The 17,841-nt window shown below is 39.3% G+C and overlaps 1 protein-coding gene across 3 annotated transcripts in view; it reads right to left on the bottom strand.

The window, feature by feature from the left end:
- ATP8A2 (ATPase phospholipid transporting 8A2) overlaps positions 1 to 17,841 on the bottom strand; it is a 350,180-nt gene that overhangs the window by 108,098 nt on the left and 224,241 nt on the right. For 2 of the 3 annotated variants that reach the window (XM_086613205.1, XM_086613213.1), the window contains exons 28-30: positions 4,269 to 4,343; positions 1,477 to 1,599; positions 343 to 421 (exon numbers count right to left, since the gene is read on the bottom strand). In XM_086613205.1, the coding sequence (XP_086469331.1) occupies positions 343 to 421; positions 1,477 to 1,599; positions 4,269 to 4,343 (277 nt within the window). The remainder of the gene's footprint in view (positions 1 to 342; positions 422 to 1,476; positions 1,600 to 4,268; positions 4,344 to 17,841) is intronic. The other variant, XM_086613221.1, reaches the window with a different exon arrangement.

The raw sequence follows: 17,841 nt of genomic DNA, 5'->3' as shown, positions 1-17,841 counted from the left end.
CAGCTGCTCTAAGACCACTATGGAGTAAAAAGTTGAGATCTCAACTCACTACCAAAAAAAAGGCATTGTATGGAACATTATTCAATATTTGAGTAAGACTTTCTGGCAAAGCAGCAATTTAATTTTTCACATATTAAAGTCACCATATGAACAATAATTATGTTAAACTAGAGTAAGCTCTGAAAGCTACTAGATAACCAGCCAAGTTGAGCAGCTAGAGCCTACTCAACTGTCTGTTAGCATTATTTTCTTGGGACTTGTCATGACCTCTCATTCTGCAAATACACTGGCTCTGTAAGACTGAACATCAGTTACTGACGTAAGAAATAATGAAGCCCTTACCATGCTCCAGCACTTTCAGTGGAAACCAGAAGAGAATGATGGAATGGATCAGGGCATTGATGCAGTGACCCCAGAAAACCTAAGGAAAAACAAACCAAGTCGCCAGTAAAGTCCAAAACTCTTGACCTCTCTCTAACCTCCTAACAAACACTTCATTGTGCAGTTTAGAGTCAGACAATGTTTGTCCTGAAGTGAAATACCTAAACTTCTGCAGAATCTATTTCCTCCTACAATTTCTGCTCTTTCATAAGAAAACACTGGTCCAGTTGGATGGTTTTATCCTAACAACTTAAAACATAATAGGCAAGCATGCTTGTAATTTAAGATCTTTATCAAAATACAGCAAACAGATGGAGTCACCCTTCTTTAATTACCTCAAAGAACCATTTTAAAAGGCTGATTCAGTACTAAGAAATGTTCTATTTCTTTTAATGAGCAAATACTCTGTGCCTCGCAATTTTTAACTTACAGATAATGCCATTTTGCACAAACTAGAGCTCAAAGTACTCTACAATTTCCTCTCTAAACAAAGCAATCATACAGCTTCTTTGATGCAGAAGTGCATTTAGATGTGCCTGTAAAAGAATAAAGACAGAATTCCAAACGCTGGCATTTTCCAGCATTTAAATAGCAAAATGAAGTAAAATGTGCTCTTCAAAACTCAAAGTCCAGATAAACAATTCTAATTTTATCTTCCAAGAGAACTATGGGAATAGAGCTATACTAATTGTGAAAAATCCCCCTAGTAGAAAGCATGATGACAACTAGTCTATTAAACAAAATCCAGGTACTGTTACTCAGTTCATATGAAAATAGTAAACTCATCATTTAAGAGTAATTGTGAAATGAAAAATCATACTCAGATACAAATCTTACTTTGAATCAAAGTTTATGGATATTTCAGGATCAGTTTAAGTTGAAGACATACCAGAAAATTCTTACTAAAAACAAGGACTTGGTTTTTTTTAAATAAAAATACAATCCCTTGAAAAGAACTGGGAGACAGAACAATCTTAATCTCAGTGGCTAGCATAAAGTGGAAGTAACAGTGGAGAATAAGTTATTTTCTGATGCGAAAGACTTGGAAAATAAGAATGGTTGTGGTTATTCTGAAGGATAGAGACTTTCCCTTACCCTTGTGTTGAACCCATCTGCATTTTGAGTAATTTTGTATAGCTGTGGAAATCTAAGCATGCTATCTTGAGTACACGATCGTTCAAAAATTCCCAGAGTAAAGGGTGGCAGTGCTGTGAAAATCTGCAAGGAAAGCAAATACTAATTAAAAGTAGCTATTAGTTTTAAGTGGATCTCAGATAACATTTTAGTATCTGGACAATGGCAAAATTCCCACAGCCTTCAGTGAAGACTTATTACCAACTAGCATGTTATTTGACATTAATTTTTAAAAGTCCAAGCAACTCCAAACACAAATTTTCAGCAATTCGTAACTCTCAAATATTGACCTATGAACAAAAGTATGAAAGAAAATTCTTACTATTAACCAATTAGCTTAAACACAAGAAATTAAGCATCAGTAGATTCTGATGTACCACCTAATTTAGTGAGGGTAAAACATCAGACTGCTAACAAAAGACAACATGTACTTTTTCAAAAAAACCTTGTGGGAATGGGTTCAAATAGTTACTGTAGCCATAATTAAATATGGAATATGCTTAACCAAAGCTAAGTTTACAGACAAAGCAAATGTGGAAATCACATTAAAGAAAAAAGTCTACTGAAAAACAAAGGCCATTCTGTATTATGGTACTTTAGGGATTCTCCAGGCAGGCATGAACTGATAGGAACAAATTAACTGCAGTATGTGTCTGTGCTATGCACAGACGCTTAGATGACCAAGCCTCGGAAGCTTTCCAGGAGAGGCAGTAGGACACTTTGCCAGAAGCTGAGTAAATTAGCCTCTGCTGAGTTCCACATTGCTGCTCTTAAAGTGTTTCCAGGATCTGAGGCAGCTCATTTAAAGCCAGCTTGGGTATCCACATTTCTTGCAGTCTGCAGCGCAGGCACAGAGTGAAAATACCAGCAGTGTGCTTGTCTGAATACTAAACTTCATTCACTTCCTTTCACATTAACAGTTTATATCGGAAAAATAATTTCTAATCCTATACATACATATATTTTTCACAGTTTGAGAAGTGTTCTTGACGTTAAGAAGCAGCTTGAAGCAACTGTTTCTAGCATGTACACATGCTTGCAAAGTTGGGCTGTGGTTCCCACCAGCAGCAAGTTGGCAGTCAAGGAGTAGACAAAGAGCAACACAGAGCAGTTGAGACGAGTGAAAATCAATAATGACATCCCTAGATCCAGCTGGGAAAGCACTTCTTTTGCTCATAAAGTGATAAATCAGACAGTTAAAGTGGCAGCAGGCTAGGGGTGAGGAACCGAAACTAAGACCACTGGTCCAATATATTCCAAAAAAGGGCACGTTCTCATACAGCTCAAAGGTATTTCCTCAGGTTTCCTGTGTTTATTGGGGCATTTACATTCTCACTTGAAGTAAATCTTCCAGTGTTTTTGTTTATGAAGGTAAACCAGTGCAAAAGCAGCAATTACAACGCTACTATTTCCTGCACTTATATTTTAATGAGACTATTAATAAAAAAAGGGGTTAATCTGCACAGAAGAGAATGACAGAGATAAAACCATTTAAAAAAATCTAATGTCTTCAAATGGTGGAAGTCCCTAATATCCTACCAGCACTTGATTCTTCATGAGTCTACGTGACCAGTTCTAATTTTTGAAAATACTGACTTACAAAACAAGGGTTAATTTCTACTGCACGGATTCTAGAAGATGAGTTTCATCCACGAGCTTTAATGTAGGGTAGGTAGATACATCAAAACAGGTTTAAAGAGAATAGATGGAAATATCTAAACACAAATGACAGACTGAGTAACAGTCAGAAAATTAGGGTGAAGAGAATCAAGGAAGCAAAAAATCCCTCAGTATTTTCCATGAAGAATATGAAATCTTTTGGAATATGAGGGTCTGTCCCATCATTTTTAAGATTAATGTGACAGAAGTTAAGTGTTTCCATTAATACTACTCAGCGACAGAGATAATTTGCCGGCTTTTTCTGTATTACCATATATTTGGAATGAGTCTGCTTAAAGAAAAAAAAATTAAATTTCCTCCCTCTGAAGAGAAATGCAAAGCATTTTTCAGCACTGACAAAGTGTCCTAATGGCTTATAAATCCAGACACCAGGCCACTCATCAGTAACGCTGCAAACACTGTTGAAAACACCAGCACAGGTCTATGATACACTATGGAACTTGATCCCAGAGATCCTCCAGACTTTAATTAATGTTATTGATTAAATAATATTATTAATAACAGTGATAAAGCCATGTGGCAGTGTAGCATTCTGCAGAGCACAATGAAACTCAGAAATCACTCCTGGACACTTCCTGCTCTTGGTTCAAGTGAAAAACGTTGGTGACATAGCGATGCCACTTTCCATTCTGTACCTAATTCTAGGACAAATCGAACCTGCATGACACTTCTCAGAGCATCTAACTGTTACAGAGTCTGAGAAAAAACAAAACCAAAAAATCCCTCAAAGATTAAGACTCTGTATCTATTTTGAAGAGTCAGCAAAATATTCAGTATAAAATACCAAAGATGCTTTAAAGAAAAAACGAACTTCCATCTAAAAGCTGCAGAGCTTTATGGAGATTATATTAGGTTAAACATATATTTTCAAGGCATTTTGCCAAACCTATTTTTGTAATTAAAACGCCACGGAAATGAACTTTTTCTCTACCTCAGGGTGGATTCAAAATGGCTTTTACAAATGAACTCACCTTTCCTGACTTACATCCAAGACACTTACCTGTGAGAAACAGGATACAACAGAGTAACATACAAGTCCTGAGCATTGTCGGGTGAAAACATGTAGTACTTACCACATTGTACAGACCAATGCACCATCGCTCAAATAAGATCTGCCCAGAAAATCCATTAACGAAAGCAAACCAAAGCTGAAACAAACAAAGACAAGTTACAAGAAGGTTTAGATTACTACTGCAGTACACGTTTCCATTTACAGCAGAGGAGAAGGATGTGGAACACAGACCACCATCTGGAGACAGTTGCCTGTCATGCTCTAAAAATGATTATAAGCAGTGCCAGGCAGTTGCTCTCTTCTGAAATCTTACATTCTAAATACTGTCAGAGTATTACTTATTTAAAATAAAATATTCAGGTGATGGAGCAATTTGCTGTATTTGCATCATTACTCTAAAAAAATAAATGGCCTCAAACTATTTAAAAATCCTTATTGCTGGCAAATTAACATGCTTGAAGCCAGAAGTCAACCCAGTTTCCATCATGGTCAGCAAAGGCCAGAATTTTCAAGGTAAGTGGGTTTTGATGGATGCTCTGGTTGACTTCTATGTCCTATTTTTACAGTCCCAGAATTACAGTGATACTAACTTATCGGGTACATAATCATAACTGTAATTACACTACAAATTTACTGTCTACATGTTGTAAACATCACTATCTAATAAACTATCAATTTAATAACTAAACTTTGGAAGAGATTGCCCAAAGAGGCTGTGGAGTCTCCATCCTTTTACAAGTTTACAAAATCCAATTGGGCAGCCCAGAGCAACTTGCTTTGAATTTAATGTTCACCTACTTTAAAGCAAGAGGTTGGACTAGATGGCCTTCAAGCTGCCTTCCAGCTGAAGACATTCTGTAATGCCGCGATCCCAGCAGACTGCTGTACGCAGGAGTGCATAGGGAAACTCTTTTCAGCATTTGAGCAGCCTGGTCTAGTGGAAGGTGTAGCTGCCCCTGGCAGGGGAGTTGGAAGCAGATGATCTTTATGGTCCCTTCCAACCCAAACCATTCTATGATTTCTTTGGACCTAGCTTCCTTAAGCGTACTACTTATCTTGTTTAAGTAGCTTTTTTGAAATAAGAACTGCTTTATGGGGTTGGAACAGAGTTTCTGTCTCAGTCAGTGGGCACTGAAAGAAGCTTAGGAAAGAACATAAGAACAAAAGGAAAGAACTATCTTTTCTGAAGTAAATTTCAAACTGAAAGAATAATCAGCAGTTTAAGGGCATCCAGAAACAGTTTGCATGTGAATCATTGCACTTAATAAGACACCAAAGGATTTGTGGCTGTGGCTTTCCACATGACACTCCATTCAAAATTGATTCAACATTGTGTGTGTGAACAATTCCCCTCCTCTTTGAACATGTTTTATCTTACGTTCACTCTACAAGTTCACACTGCACTGCCACGAAGATGATCCGAGGGCTGAAGCACCTCTTCTGTGAAGACAGGCTGAGAGAGGTGGGGCTGTTCAGCCTGGAGAAGAGAAGGCTTCGCCGTGATCATATTGCAGCCTTCCAGTACTTAAAGGGGGCCTACAGGAAAGCTGGAGAGGGACTTTTTACAAGGGCGTGTAGTGATAGGACAAGGGGCAATGGATTTAACCTAAAAGAGGGGAGATTTAGTTTAGATATAAGGAAGAAATTTTTCACTCTGAGGGTGGTGAGGCACTGGACCAGGTTGCCCAGAGAAGTTGTAGATGCCCCATCCCTGGAAACGTTCAAGGCCAGGTTGGATGGGGCTTTGAGCAACCTGGTGTAGTGGAGGGTTTCCCTGCCCATGGCAGGGGGGTTGGAACTAGATGATCTTTGAGGTCCCTTCCAGCCCAAACCATTCTATGATTATATGATTCTATGGATGACTTGGGTGCACCAGGTATTGCCAAGCAGTCAAATGAGGCCCATGCTTATTCCCTTCTCACTGCCTGAGAGCCCATGGCACTCACTGCCAGACATCTTTTCTGACACCATTCTGCCAGTCATGTATAGCAGCATTTTCCTACCAGCTTCATTTATTCCCTGGCTCACTTGCGCAGTATTAGTGCCCTAGCAAAACACCTCAGATAACAATTAGTTAACTGTATGTCATCTGATCTCTTCTCTGCTCCCACCCAAAATGGATATAGAATAATTAGGAAGACAAGAGAAGATAACAAGACTGCATCAAGACCTACAACTGTTTTCACAGATGCAATAACTATATAGTCTAGGACTCTTCAGCATGGGACAGAGACAACTTATGAGAAGATGAAAATATTTGTAACATTGACAAGAATAACAAATAGGTGTTCAAACAGGCACTGCTGCAAGACATTACATTATATGCTAAAAGTTAATTTGTTTCCACACAATATATGGTTATCTATAGAACTGTCTGCCAGACAATGTTGTGGATGCAAAAAGTAATTAGGAAAAAAAATATTTAAGAAAAGCTGGAGACCAGATGAGTCTGCCAGAGAACTACCACTTTTCAACAGAAGATCAGAGACCAGGTCAGTTGAAGTCTTATTCTGACCCTCTACAGCTGTTCTTGCATCTATTATATCACCATTCTTGTTCAAAATTAATCATCATTCTATTGCACTCTCACTGTTCAACTGAGAAGCAATGACGCTGATCTTAACTCATTTGCTTATAGACATGCCTTGCACAGTAGGCCAGCTATTTAAACTTATTTCCTATGTTTTTTTAAACCTTCTGCTGCTCTTTCTAGTAGGGAGTTTCTATTGATTTTACTCTACGTTATTCTGAAGTTTGCGGTTTTCTATACCTGCTGCCCTTCTTGCAGCTTGTAGTTCAGAAACGCCCTCGTAAGCTCTCTTAAGGGTTAGCAGTTTCATTCTATCTCCATCTAGTTGAAATGCACCACCCTAGTATAAACTGCAAAACACTCTTCCAGTTTCCTGATACAAAAGCTTCCCTCTTTCTTTCACATTGTCAATCATGCACTAATTTAAATTAAATAAGCATGTAAGTGTCCACCTCTCCAGCTCTGTCCAGAAAAAGGACAGAAGGAAGAAACATTCTACATCCCAACATTTTTTCATCACTTTTACTATATTGATACCTTGAATGATCACTGCTCTCTGAATCTCACCCTAAGGACTTAATTAATGGCCTGAAGTAGCCTACTGACCAGTCTCACTCTCACACTTGGAGTATTTCAACCAGTTGTAAACTTCAGCTCTTGAAATGAAAGATATGAAAGATCTCGGGAACAAAGCCTGAGGTCTCAAAAAAGAAACCATAATTAATTTGGGACTATCAGGTAAGGAACTTGAGGGTTTCTTCCCCTAGGAAGAAACAGAGCTTTAAATAAGCATACTCCCAGATATATATCAATGGCGCTTATCATCTCCAGGCTTCTTGTAATTAATTGCAACTACGAATGAGGGCAGCAATCCTAGAAAACATCAATAGTTCACAAGTCAGAAGCCTGCCTGTCTAGCTGGCAACCTCAGCCTGTGCTCTGCTTGGTTTTCTACATCACATTGGGCAAAGCAAACTTCAAAGGTTTGGTAGCAAATGTTGAGGCCTTTTATGACATTGGCTCATGCTACTTAGGAAACCACTGCTTTCTGAAACCATAACTTCCCAAAACCAGTCCTCCAGCAACAGTCATTTCTGATTTTCCATCAAGAGGGTAGAACAAAGCAGCTAGAATTTCTGTAGCTGGCCCATGGCTAGAGGAAGAGTCCCAAACGAGGCAAAGCTAACATCTTAGATTCACATTTCTCAATAAAAATATTAGCAGTAATGAAGTGAAGACACAATCATATAAAACATGGAAAAAGCAAAGCTGTTAAGATGCCTTACAAAGCAGCAGACAGACTGTCAAAGTACAAGTGAGGAATTATCCCCTCAACAACCCAATTCTTTCTATTCCAAGTTTCTACCCTACCACAATTGGGTGATGCAGAATTCAAAGACGCTGCTAAAATCACCTTGAGGTTAGTCAATGAATAGAGGAGAACATTGAGATGGATGTGTTTGACTGTGGTAAATAGATATCTAGGTGTTACCATCTTTAGTCTTCTGCAGCATCTTTCAACATAAGAATTTTCTACAGAAGTTTTCTCCTTACTTCAAAGCTGCTATAATTTAGGTGGGCAAGAACTAACATTCAGAAAGTTCAATGTACAAAAGCCAAATTTGAACTATTTTTCTTTTGGCAGGACCCATACAGGTGAAAATAGATGTGAGCACATTCCCAACAGTTATGCAACTCTGCGGGCACCACAAGCTCCAAGCAGAGGGCAAAGATTGTTACAGTTACCATGCACTAAAAAAAACCAGCTATGCTTGTCTTTTCCACATTATCACATGTCAACTGACAAAAGGAATGTCATATACTACTTCAGTATCTTAATGTCAAGAGTAGATCAGCTACTCTGCGTAAAATATACATTTATTTTTAATTTAACGCAAACCATAAATTGTCACGCATGGTTTAAGGACCAGCTGTTTGTAGAGAGAGTACGGTACTCTAAGGTTAGCAAGGAGAAAAACAACCAACCAACCCTACAACTTAATGTTCCTGTTGAAGTGTACTAAATATATTTGAAGTTGCAACAACCCATGCTTGACTCAGACTTGGTAAACTGGTAGGAAAACTTGCCAAGTCTGCCTGGCTTGCCAAGCTCCAGGGGTTTGCAGGGCTCAACTCCAGTACTACTATGAACAAATGGACCCAAAGTTATTAAATCACTTTTCTGGCTGGAAAAAAGAAACCTTTTCACTTTAACTATTACCTGGCTGCCAAAAAGCTGGAAAACCGTTATTTGTAACTCCGCTACAAAATACTATTTTTCTCCCGAGGAACAAGAAGTCCAATTTAAATGCAAAGAAATTCAAACTGAAGGTTGAAATCTGGGTTGATATATTGCTGTGCTTTACTATAGTGGATACTGCAAACATCTGAAACCAGTAGGTACTGTGCACAAAGAAAGTGGAGCATGTTGCAAACAGAAAACCAGCCCATGCCTTGAAGTGTGGCTGCATTCTTTAAATAAGAAACCCCACCGCTGGAGCACTCGATACCAGCTGTGATGTGGGCACTTCGCCACTAGAGAAGGGGAAAAGAAGGGGAAAAAAAAATAAAAGAGAATAAAAAAAATCAGACTGCTGCCTCCTTCCAGAGGTCAACAAAAGCCAACAGATGGTAATACTTGGTTAATATTGACTTGAGCAGCAGGCAAGCTGAGGATCTTGAGGTAAAATAGTCCCACGCTGCCGTTTTGAGCCACAGAGCCCATCCACCTGCTCTAGAGTGTATTTTGAGAAAAAAAAAAATCAAGTATTATTTTAAAAAAAATATTCCCACTTGAGCAAGTTGGAAGGCAATTTTAATTGCATTATTGCTTCATGCATAATTACCGCAACATTAACACCTGAAATAGTAGGAACTAATTTATTTAAGTGCTCTAAGGCACTGGGATAGCAAATCATCTATTCTAAACGTGTATATTTATGATGCCTTGATAATAGACAGCTTAACAAGTATTAGAAATGTTTTCCCGATTCTGCTAAAGGGCACAGAAAGGTAATGTAGTCAGGGTATCAACAATTGCCACAGGCACCAATTATAGCCAGACTGGATGCCTTTACTGTTCAGAAATGAGTTAAATTCTCAAAATATCCTCTCTCAGAACATACATATTTCGCATGTTCTTACCAAACAGGCTCATTTGCAGTTCCTAGTAAAGTAGGTTTGTGTGCCTCCTGTGCAGTTCACTAATAATGTATCCTGATTAAAAATCTCTCATTACAGACATCTCTCAAGGCCAGGCTCTTATTTCTGCTCAAACACACAAAGCCTTAAAACAATCCCTTCATTAGAGAACATACATCTCCAGTTTTACAGTATAGATATAGAGCCTTATTAATAAGATTTGACAGGGTAGGCATGGCTGCCTGAGACTCACTTGATTTGCCAATGAATATTTCCCTTGTTCCTTTTATTGCCCCCACTGTTTATTAACTCTTTGCTGAAAACCGATGGATATTTGTCAATTAAAAAGCATCTGCTCTTAGGCCTGTGCACCACAAGCAAGTGCCCATTTAAGCTTAAAAACAATCTCCAAACTTCTCTGCCAGTATTAACAATTATTTTTGAAGTTTTGTGCTGCTTTCGTCTCATTAAAAAAACCCTATGCATTTACTGCAAAGCTTGGTCAGATAAATAGATATCAAAGCAACCAATACCATAGAGATTTCCTGGCTTTAAACACTAATTTATTAAATAAGCTGAACAGCTGTTATTTCTTCTGTTGCTGACTACAGATAGATAGTTTACATTTCGGCATACTAAAGAGCACGGTTTTATCAGCTTCATCTTTCTCTGCTTACAGAAGAGGCAAATGCAGAAAATTTGATTTCTTCGTTATACATGTTGTTTCCATGCTCCTCTTCTCTAACCCATCAACTGCCAACATCCTTCCTCCTAAGCACAGGTAACGTTCAACAGGAGAGGAAAGCACAGAGCAGAACAAAAGGGAGAGAGGGCACAGGGGGGCAAGAGAAGCATCATCCCGTGGTTACAAAGAATAGCAATTCTTAGAGTTTAAATCCTCAGAATAACTCTGAAGGCTTTAGAATTAAATAAGAATTGGTAAACCTCTGTTTTTTTCTTAGTGGTTACCATTAGATAACAATCACGTTTCTTGCCCCAGGAGTTCTGAGCATTGTGGAATGATACCGCATTTGCCGATGACTATGCAGTATACATCAAAGGACCTAGCCATTACGACATGAGAAGATTGCCTCTTCCAGTAACATTTGGCCCTGATATACCAATTACTGTGTTTAGAAAAACCTCATCAGAACATAGCAAACCTTTTCTTCACAGTGGGGTGGTGGGGTTTTTTTTTGTGTTCCTTGAGTTACACGAACAACTAATCAGTATGCCAAATTATGCATTTAATATTTACATCACTGGTAAAATGAACATGCAGCCCATTAGAACAAATTTAACAGAGAGCTGTAATCTGACATTTTTTTTAATCTTATGAAACCAAGTAGAGAAAGGGCAGGATATTTCTCCAGCTCTGTTCCAGGGACTTAGTATTTCCCCAGCACACTAATTGCTGCAGAAGCAAGTCTACGATAACGTGATTAGAAATGGCCTGGGTTGCCAAAGGCAGATGTACTTGCCAAAAGATGTGGTTAAATACAGTAGTTCCTCAGAACGTTTCCATTTTACAAACAGTCAGCTCTGTTCTGAATTTATTTTTCATCCTTCCTTAAGATTTCTGAAGCACCAAGAAAGCTGACTCTGCTACCCTAGGATTGCCTCATCATGTATACGTGTGACACCCTAGAGGTGACAAGACTTACATACTGATTTTTTAAAAATCAAATGAAAAGACAACGCGGCTCAGGACAGTTCAGTCAAGACCTATCAGGATGCAGAGTTTCAGCATGCTTGCATGGTCAAGGCAGTTCAAACCACAGCCAGAGCAAGATTATCAAGACAGTTGACGCTGGGAAGTCACCATCATTATCCTACAAAGCCAGCAGAGTGTCTCGCTCTGGCTGGAAGTCAGGCTGAGATGGCTGGAAGATGCCTGTTGAGCAGATATAAGGCAGGAGCTTGTTGGCTACATCATTCTCCCAGGTGGGCTCAGCTGCTTGGCTGGCAAGCTGGAAACATCATGGCAGGCCACTGTCTGCTGCTGGGCAATGGAATCTCATGACACGAACTCCCAGCACCATCAGCCTTCTTTGACAAAACAAACACTGCTATTAACACTCCTTTAGCAAAAAGAGAGCAGTTGTAAAGACAGGTTTCCATTGACATGGAAGACATGCAGCAGTGACTGCAGTGTTGGAGCCAATTCACTAATGTTAACATTTTGGGCTTGTTGGTTTTTTTGTTTGCTTGTTTTATTGGTGGGTTTTTTGGCTGTGTTTTTGTTTGTTTGTTTTTTTCCCCTCAGATTTGCCTGATCAACTTCTTTAACAGCCCTTGAGTACTAATACATCACTGTGAAATGGAAGTACAATATGACTACTAATAGCTTGTCATGTATTAATGAGAATTTACGGTATCTCCTCAGCATGTAATCACTCTAGACTGGTCTCGATACAACTTTCACAACTGTGTAATTGACCCACATCTTGCATAAAAAGATAAGGACATGCTATTACATGGTTTTAAATGACCTGGTGATTTTTCTGAAGCTAAATGGTATCTTTAACCAATGATAAAGTAATAGAAGTGCTTTGGGTTTGTTGTTTTTAATTTGTTCTCTAGTGCTGAAATAAATGGATAAAAAAAGGATGTAAGTTTAACTATTTATATTAATAGGTGAGGAGCCATCAGCAGTTTCAGGTAATTTATCCACCTGAAATTTTGCTACGCATTGAGAAACCAGTAACAAAAATCATGTCAGAAAGCAAGAAAAGCAGTGTTTGAAATGGAATATTAGTGAAGTGTGGAAGAAAGGATGCTACTACTGTTCCCCAAGTAAGAGCAATGAAAGGGAAGGAACCCATCAAGGCTCTTCACATCTGGAATGTGCAAGAGGGCTGACTGCAGCCTGAATAAAGCACATCAAAGACCTGTAAAACCAAAATATTTCAACACCTCTCATACCAAAACAAGAACATACAGAGACCAGAAGTTTTAACACAAATCTGGCCCCAGAAGTCAGCACATAAAATGCAAAAAAAAAGAACCTAATATTGGATGCATTTGGGAAAGAGAGAGTGGAAATGTTAAAAACCAGTATCTAAATACCCACATTGGGACTCTGTATCTTTGTGGAGCTGTACCTCTGTGCGACAATGGTGGAATACACCTGGTCCTACTCAAGCTGGAGCTGGCCTTACTGTAACACATACATGTTCTGTTACATACATGTACATGCCCTGAAGTGACTAACGAGCAGTCTGTTTCTCTAAAGTCATAGTATCCTGTTTTCACATCCAGTGAGCTGAAAGAAAACAAAATCCCAAACCCAGACCTCATTTATGTAGTACCCTGGGATAGCATCACAAGAACACAAACATGTAGTGAAGATTTCTTTGAATCTAGAAGCACTAACTCTTTAGGGACAGACGTTATCAGGATGGAGGAAGAAACAACTGAATTAGAAAAAGGACTACACAGACTGTTGTAATTCATCAATAAAATGGTACTACTTTTGCTCTTACTTTCCTTCTTCCCATAGCATTGTGCAGCTGGCGGTTTCCATTTAGCCTATATGTAAGCTTAATGACGCAGAGAGTTTCCGATCCACATACAAACGCATTCACTTATTCCTGCACACAGTGAAAAGGGCACTAGGATAAAAAGTGGTAAGGAGATCAATATTCATTTAACATAGCTAAAAATACGGTTGTGCATTCGTATTTCTTGGATATGAACCCAGGCGATGTCTCATAGCAATCAAAACTATTTTAAGATTTCCAAGGACCACATGCATTCCCAGTACTGACTGAATAAAGCTGGTGGTGACTGAGACCCTGACTGTCACTATTCAGCTCCTATTTTACAGGACTTTTCACTTCAATCCTTTCCCTTCTTACTTTCATTTGCAGAAGTCCCTTATGTTACACTTACAAACGCAGGTTCACAGATTTTGCTTTTCTTGTCACCACATAAAGCAATCCTTCTGCAGAGCTGCTGAATTAAGTGTAATAGGAGCAGTTCTGTAGCAAGGTCATTTTAGGTCTGGAACCGCAGCCCCCTCAGGATTCCCTATTATGGCTACACGAACTGCCAGGTTCCCCTTGCAAGTCTGTTTTCCCTGCTTCTTCCTGATGAAATAAAATTCAGTCTCTGTAAGCCCTTGCATTAAGCTACTTTTATCCAGGAACTTCATATGAAGTATTCTGACAGTTTCGAACCCAAGGAAAAGAGCAAAATTAGCAACAGAAAAGCCAGACCACTACAGAAACTGCAGCTCACCTTCTGTCTTACTGACAAGAGTAAACCTTTACAGCAGAAATCCCAGGAGCAGCCCATGTTTCTCATTACCCACAACCCTATTAGCATCGCAGCACAGAGACAACATTCTAGCCCAAAACTACCAGGACACACAATGCAATCTAAAAAGCTCCCTAGTATTTATCTCGCATTTGTTCCATTTTTATTTATTAATACAACCCTGTTCTTGGTCAGTGGAACAATCTAAAAACAGACAGGACTTATTTTCTTTTTACACAGCTGCTTTTAAATGCGCTACCCCATCCTTAAAGGCTCAGAGACTTGCACACAAAAGGTCTCTGCCCTGCTCTCCTTGCCACTCCTCTCGTGGAAAATACAGTCAATAATTGGTAATTTAAGTCTAAATTTATTTTTTTACATGCTGGCAAAAGCTAAGACTTAGATACTAAACATCTTTTGCCAAAATACGCAGCGCATTTAAGCACACGCCATCGTTTTACTGTTAAATTACCTATTGATGTACTTCTCACTGTAGGACTAATGTTTGAACTTCTTTGGGAAAGCAATTAGCTGTCTTTCACTGCAACACATACAAAGAAATTCTTGGTGTTTCTTTAAAGCATTCGCTGTCTTCTGATAGAGCTGTGTACAAAGAAAAATCAAAGTAGCTAGGAAAAATACCTTAGACAAGAAAAACCTAGACATTCATAAAACGGAGCAATGCATTCACATGATTCCTGAATCCAGTCCAAGAGTTCATTATGTGGCTTTGGGAGGGTATTGCACACTGACCCACTACACTAAGCAAGCAGCAGACACTGCTTCTTTTTATGAATGACTCCCCTAAAAAGGAGCTGGGTAGTAAAGGACAGACTATGGCAGACTGACGAGGTATGCTACAAACCAATTCTTACTTTCACAGCACTTTGCAAATGAGTTTTTAACCAGAGCAAGCTAACTCGCACCATTACCTGCCTGCTGTGAAAACCCTTCATGACAAACGACCAGCAAACTGCCTCTGAAAGCAGGCTTACTTGAAAACTAGGCAAATACGTATAAACTGTGAAAATGCTGTTTGTACAAGACCCCAAAGCTATTTGAGAAACGAAGTGAATTTATATCCAGAGTAGAATTTCCACAAACTAACTACAATAAAAGGCATGAGTGTTGCTAGGTTTTAGTAGAGAGGACAGTGGGAGGCAGGGAAATATGCACAGAAAGCATCCATATGGTGATTCACCTGATCTACACAAAACAACATGTCTCTAGCTGCTGTACAAGTCCTCCAACAGTAGTTGTGCTTCAGAGCTAGAATCTGGTGCAGAAAAGCACCTAAGGAGTGCAAGAAGAGATAAACAGATGTTTTCCCTTTGCAAGTCAAATGAATTAAATGCAGAGGAGACGCAAATTTATTCCCTCTTAATGAATTCTTGAGACAGTGAGCTCTTCAGAAGATAGAAGATGCTCCAAAAGACATTCTTCTCTACAGAAACCATGTCTTACACGAAAATTTGTCCAACTAAATCATAGCTATGGTTTTCTTCCTATCCCATTCTCACCTCGTTCTACGTAGGAAGAGCATATATCTTTAAAAAAGTAGTTCTCCTTGGTGCAGAATGTAGCAATTTAACATCTGCATTGAGACACACTAAGATCATTAAAAAAAAAACCAAACAAAAAACCCACCAGCCCAGCACAAAGTGTAAATGGAAAGCAACCAGGAAATAAGAAGAGTATTCACCTGTACGAGGAGACTTCGGTTCCAAGTATTACTGTTTCTTTTCTCCTTGGAAGTATGCAGCAGCCCTCATAAGATTTTGGTTAGTGGAGAAAGCACTCAGCTCTTTGAAGGAGCATCTCAATTCCAGAAAGAACAGCAGATGCTAACTTTGCATAAGAGTATTAGGACAGTCGTACCCATTCAGGCCAATGGCTCATCCCACTTAGTTGCCTATCTTTAACTGTGCATACATGCCCAGCCCCGGGGACGAGTATGAACCATGCAATTTCCAGTGTTTGCAGATATCCAGCTCTGTGAATTCTTCAAGACTCCTGTGCCTTGCCTATGTAGTATCCTGCAACAACTCTGTTTCTTGGCACTTTTCCTGTTTCCCTGTAAGTCCCTGTAAACATCCTGCAGCACGATACCCTTCGACAAGGATTTTTAGGTAGGGTTCAAAACACTGAGCTCAAGCACAAGCCTTTACATGAGGCAGAAAGCCAGTGCAGCAGTTGATAGATTTATTTTTTAGGATCTATCTGACTAGCAAGGGGAAGGAACATCAGGAACAGGACACCTGTGAGTCAAGTGAGGTTGAGGGGATGCCTCTCCTCAAATTTCAACAACTCAACCAGCTGGTTAATAAGCAATATTGAACACTTCAGTAACAACAGATTTTAGCTACCTAGAGAATAGGACTGGTGAGCAATGAAACACAGTGGTACCCCAGACCGATCACCTACAGATGTTTTCAGGCTAGGATGGGGAAAAAAAATACTTGTTCGAAACAATGCTGCTAAGAGGTAAGAGAAGTCGTCTTTTAATCTAGGCATCAGAAAGACTTCTTCAGTGGCAAAAACATTTAAGCTATGAAACATCTTCCACTGCATACAGCCCACAGCTAGGCTGAAATCTGGCACCCTCACCCCATGCAGTTCTTTAAGCTATCTTGGCAGGATTAGTACCCTCAAATATCCTCTTATCTTGCCCTATATCCACAACATGAGACCTCGCTAATGTTATAAACACAGACCTCATTCTTTCCAGCACTTCAAAATTAAAAAAAAAACCCACACAAACCACACAGTTGGTCTACCCCGACCAAGTACAAAAGGGTCACAAGACACTCAACCCACTCTTTCTCCAGGTGCTAACACTGAGCAATATGGACACAGCCGGTCCACATCTATAAGCCTAGTAGTCAGCTCTCTGGAAGAAGTGAAATTTACAGCCTAGCTATTGCTCCCTCAAAAGACGCCAATGACCCATTTAGAATTCAACAAAGCAAACAACCTTTGTATAGCACGGGGCTCTCCCAGCCCCCAGTCGCTCAGGAGCACTTTTTCCATAAAGAGTCATTTCAGCTCCAAATAGGGTATCACAACAGACAGTGACTTTATGTTTCATTTAAGACTATGTCTTCCCTGCTGCAGCACAACAATCAACTCGATTTAAATGCAAGTTTTAAGTCTGCAGAACAAACTATCCAGAGTATCATTTCAGTTGAAATCAGGCTTAGAATGCTGACAGAACATTTGGAACCAATTTAAGCGGATTTACAATCACGTCGCAGTCAAACCACTGTAACTTCCTTGTGTAGGCAAGCCTGTACGGTGCGAGGGAACATTTCTTTATAGTTTGGATGACTGTATGAAGAGAAAGAAGATGTCAGAAATAGCCTTCACTTCACTACTCAGGGATTTCAGCACTGAAGGTTGAAAGGTGGGGGAAAAGGCTTATTATTTTACTTGCACTACTCAGATATTAGAAGAAACCTTAAACCACTTTACACTGCGATCTGTCTCAGTTGCTCAATTCTAACAACAGAGAACGTACCATGACATACAGCCATGTCCAAACACTTCTGGGGAATATGTCCAGAATTTACGTACTGGATCTTCTACCCTTAGTAACTTAGCCATTTTTTCAGATAAATTATTAAATATAATGAATGCTTTTAACACCAAGCATTTCTTTCAGTCTTCTTTAATCCTCAGAAACACTATCCAGTCTATTTTCACT

Source organism: Tauraco erythrolophus, chromosome 1, assembly GCF_009769465.1.
Source record: "Tauraco erythrolophus isolate bTauEry1 chromosome 1, bTauEry1.pri, whole genome shotgun sequence".
NCBI classification, from domain to species: Eukaryota; Metazoa; Chordata; class Aves; order Musophagiformes; family Musophagidae; genus Tauraco; species Tauraco erythrolophus.
This window is presented reverse-complemented; position numbering and strand designations above follow the sequence as displayed.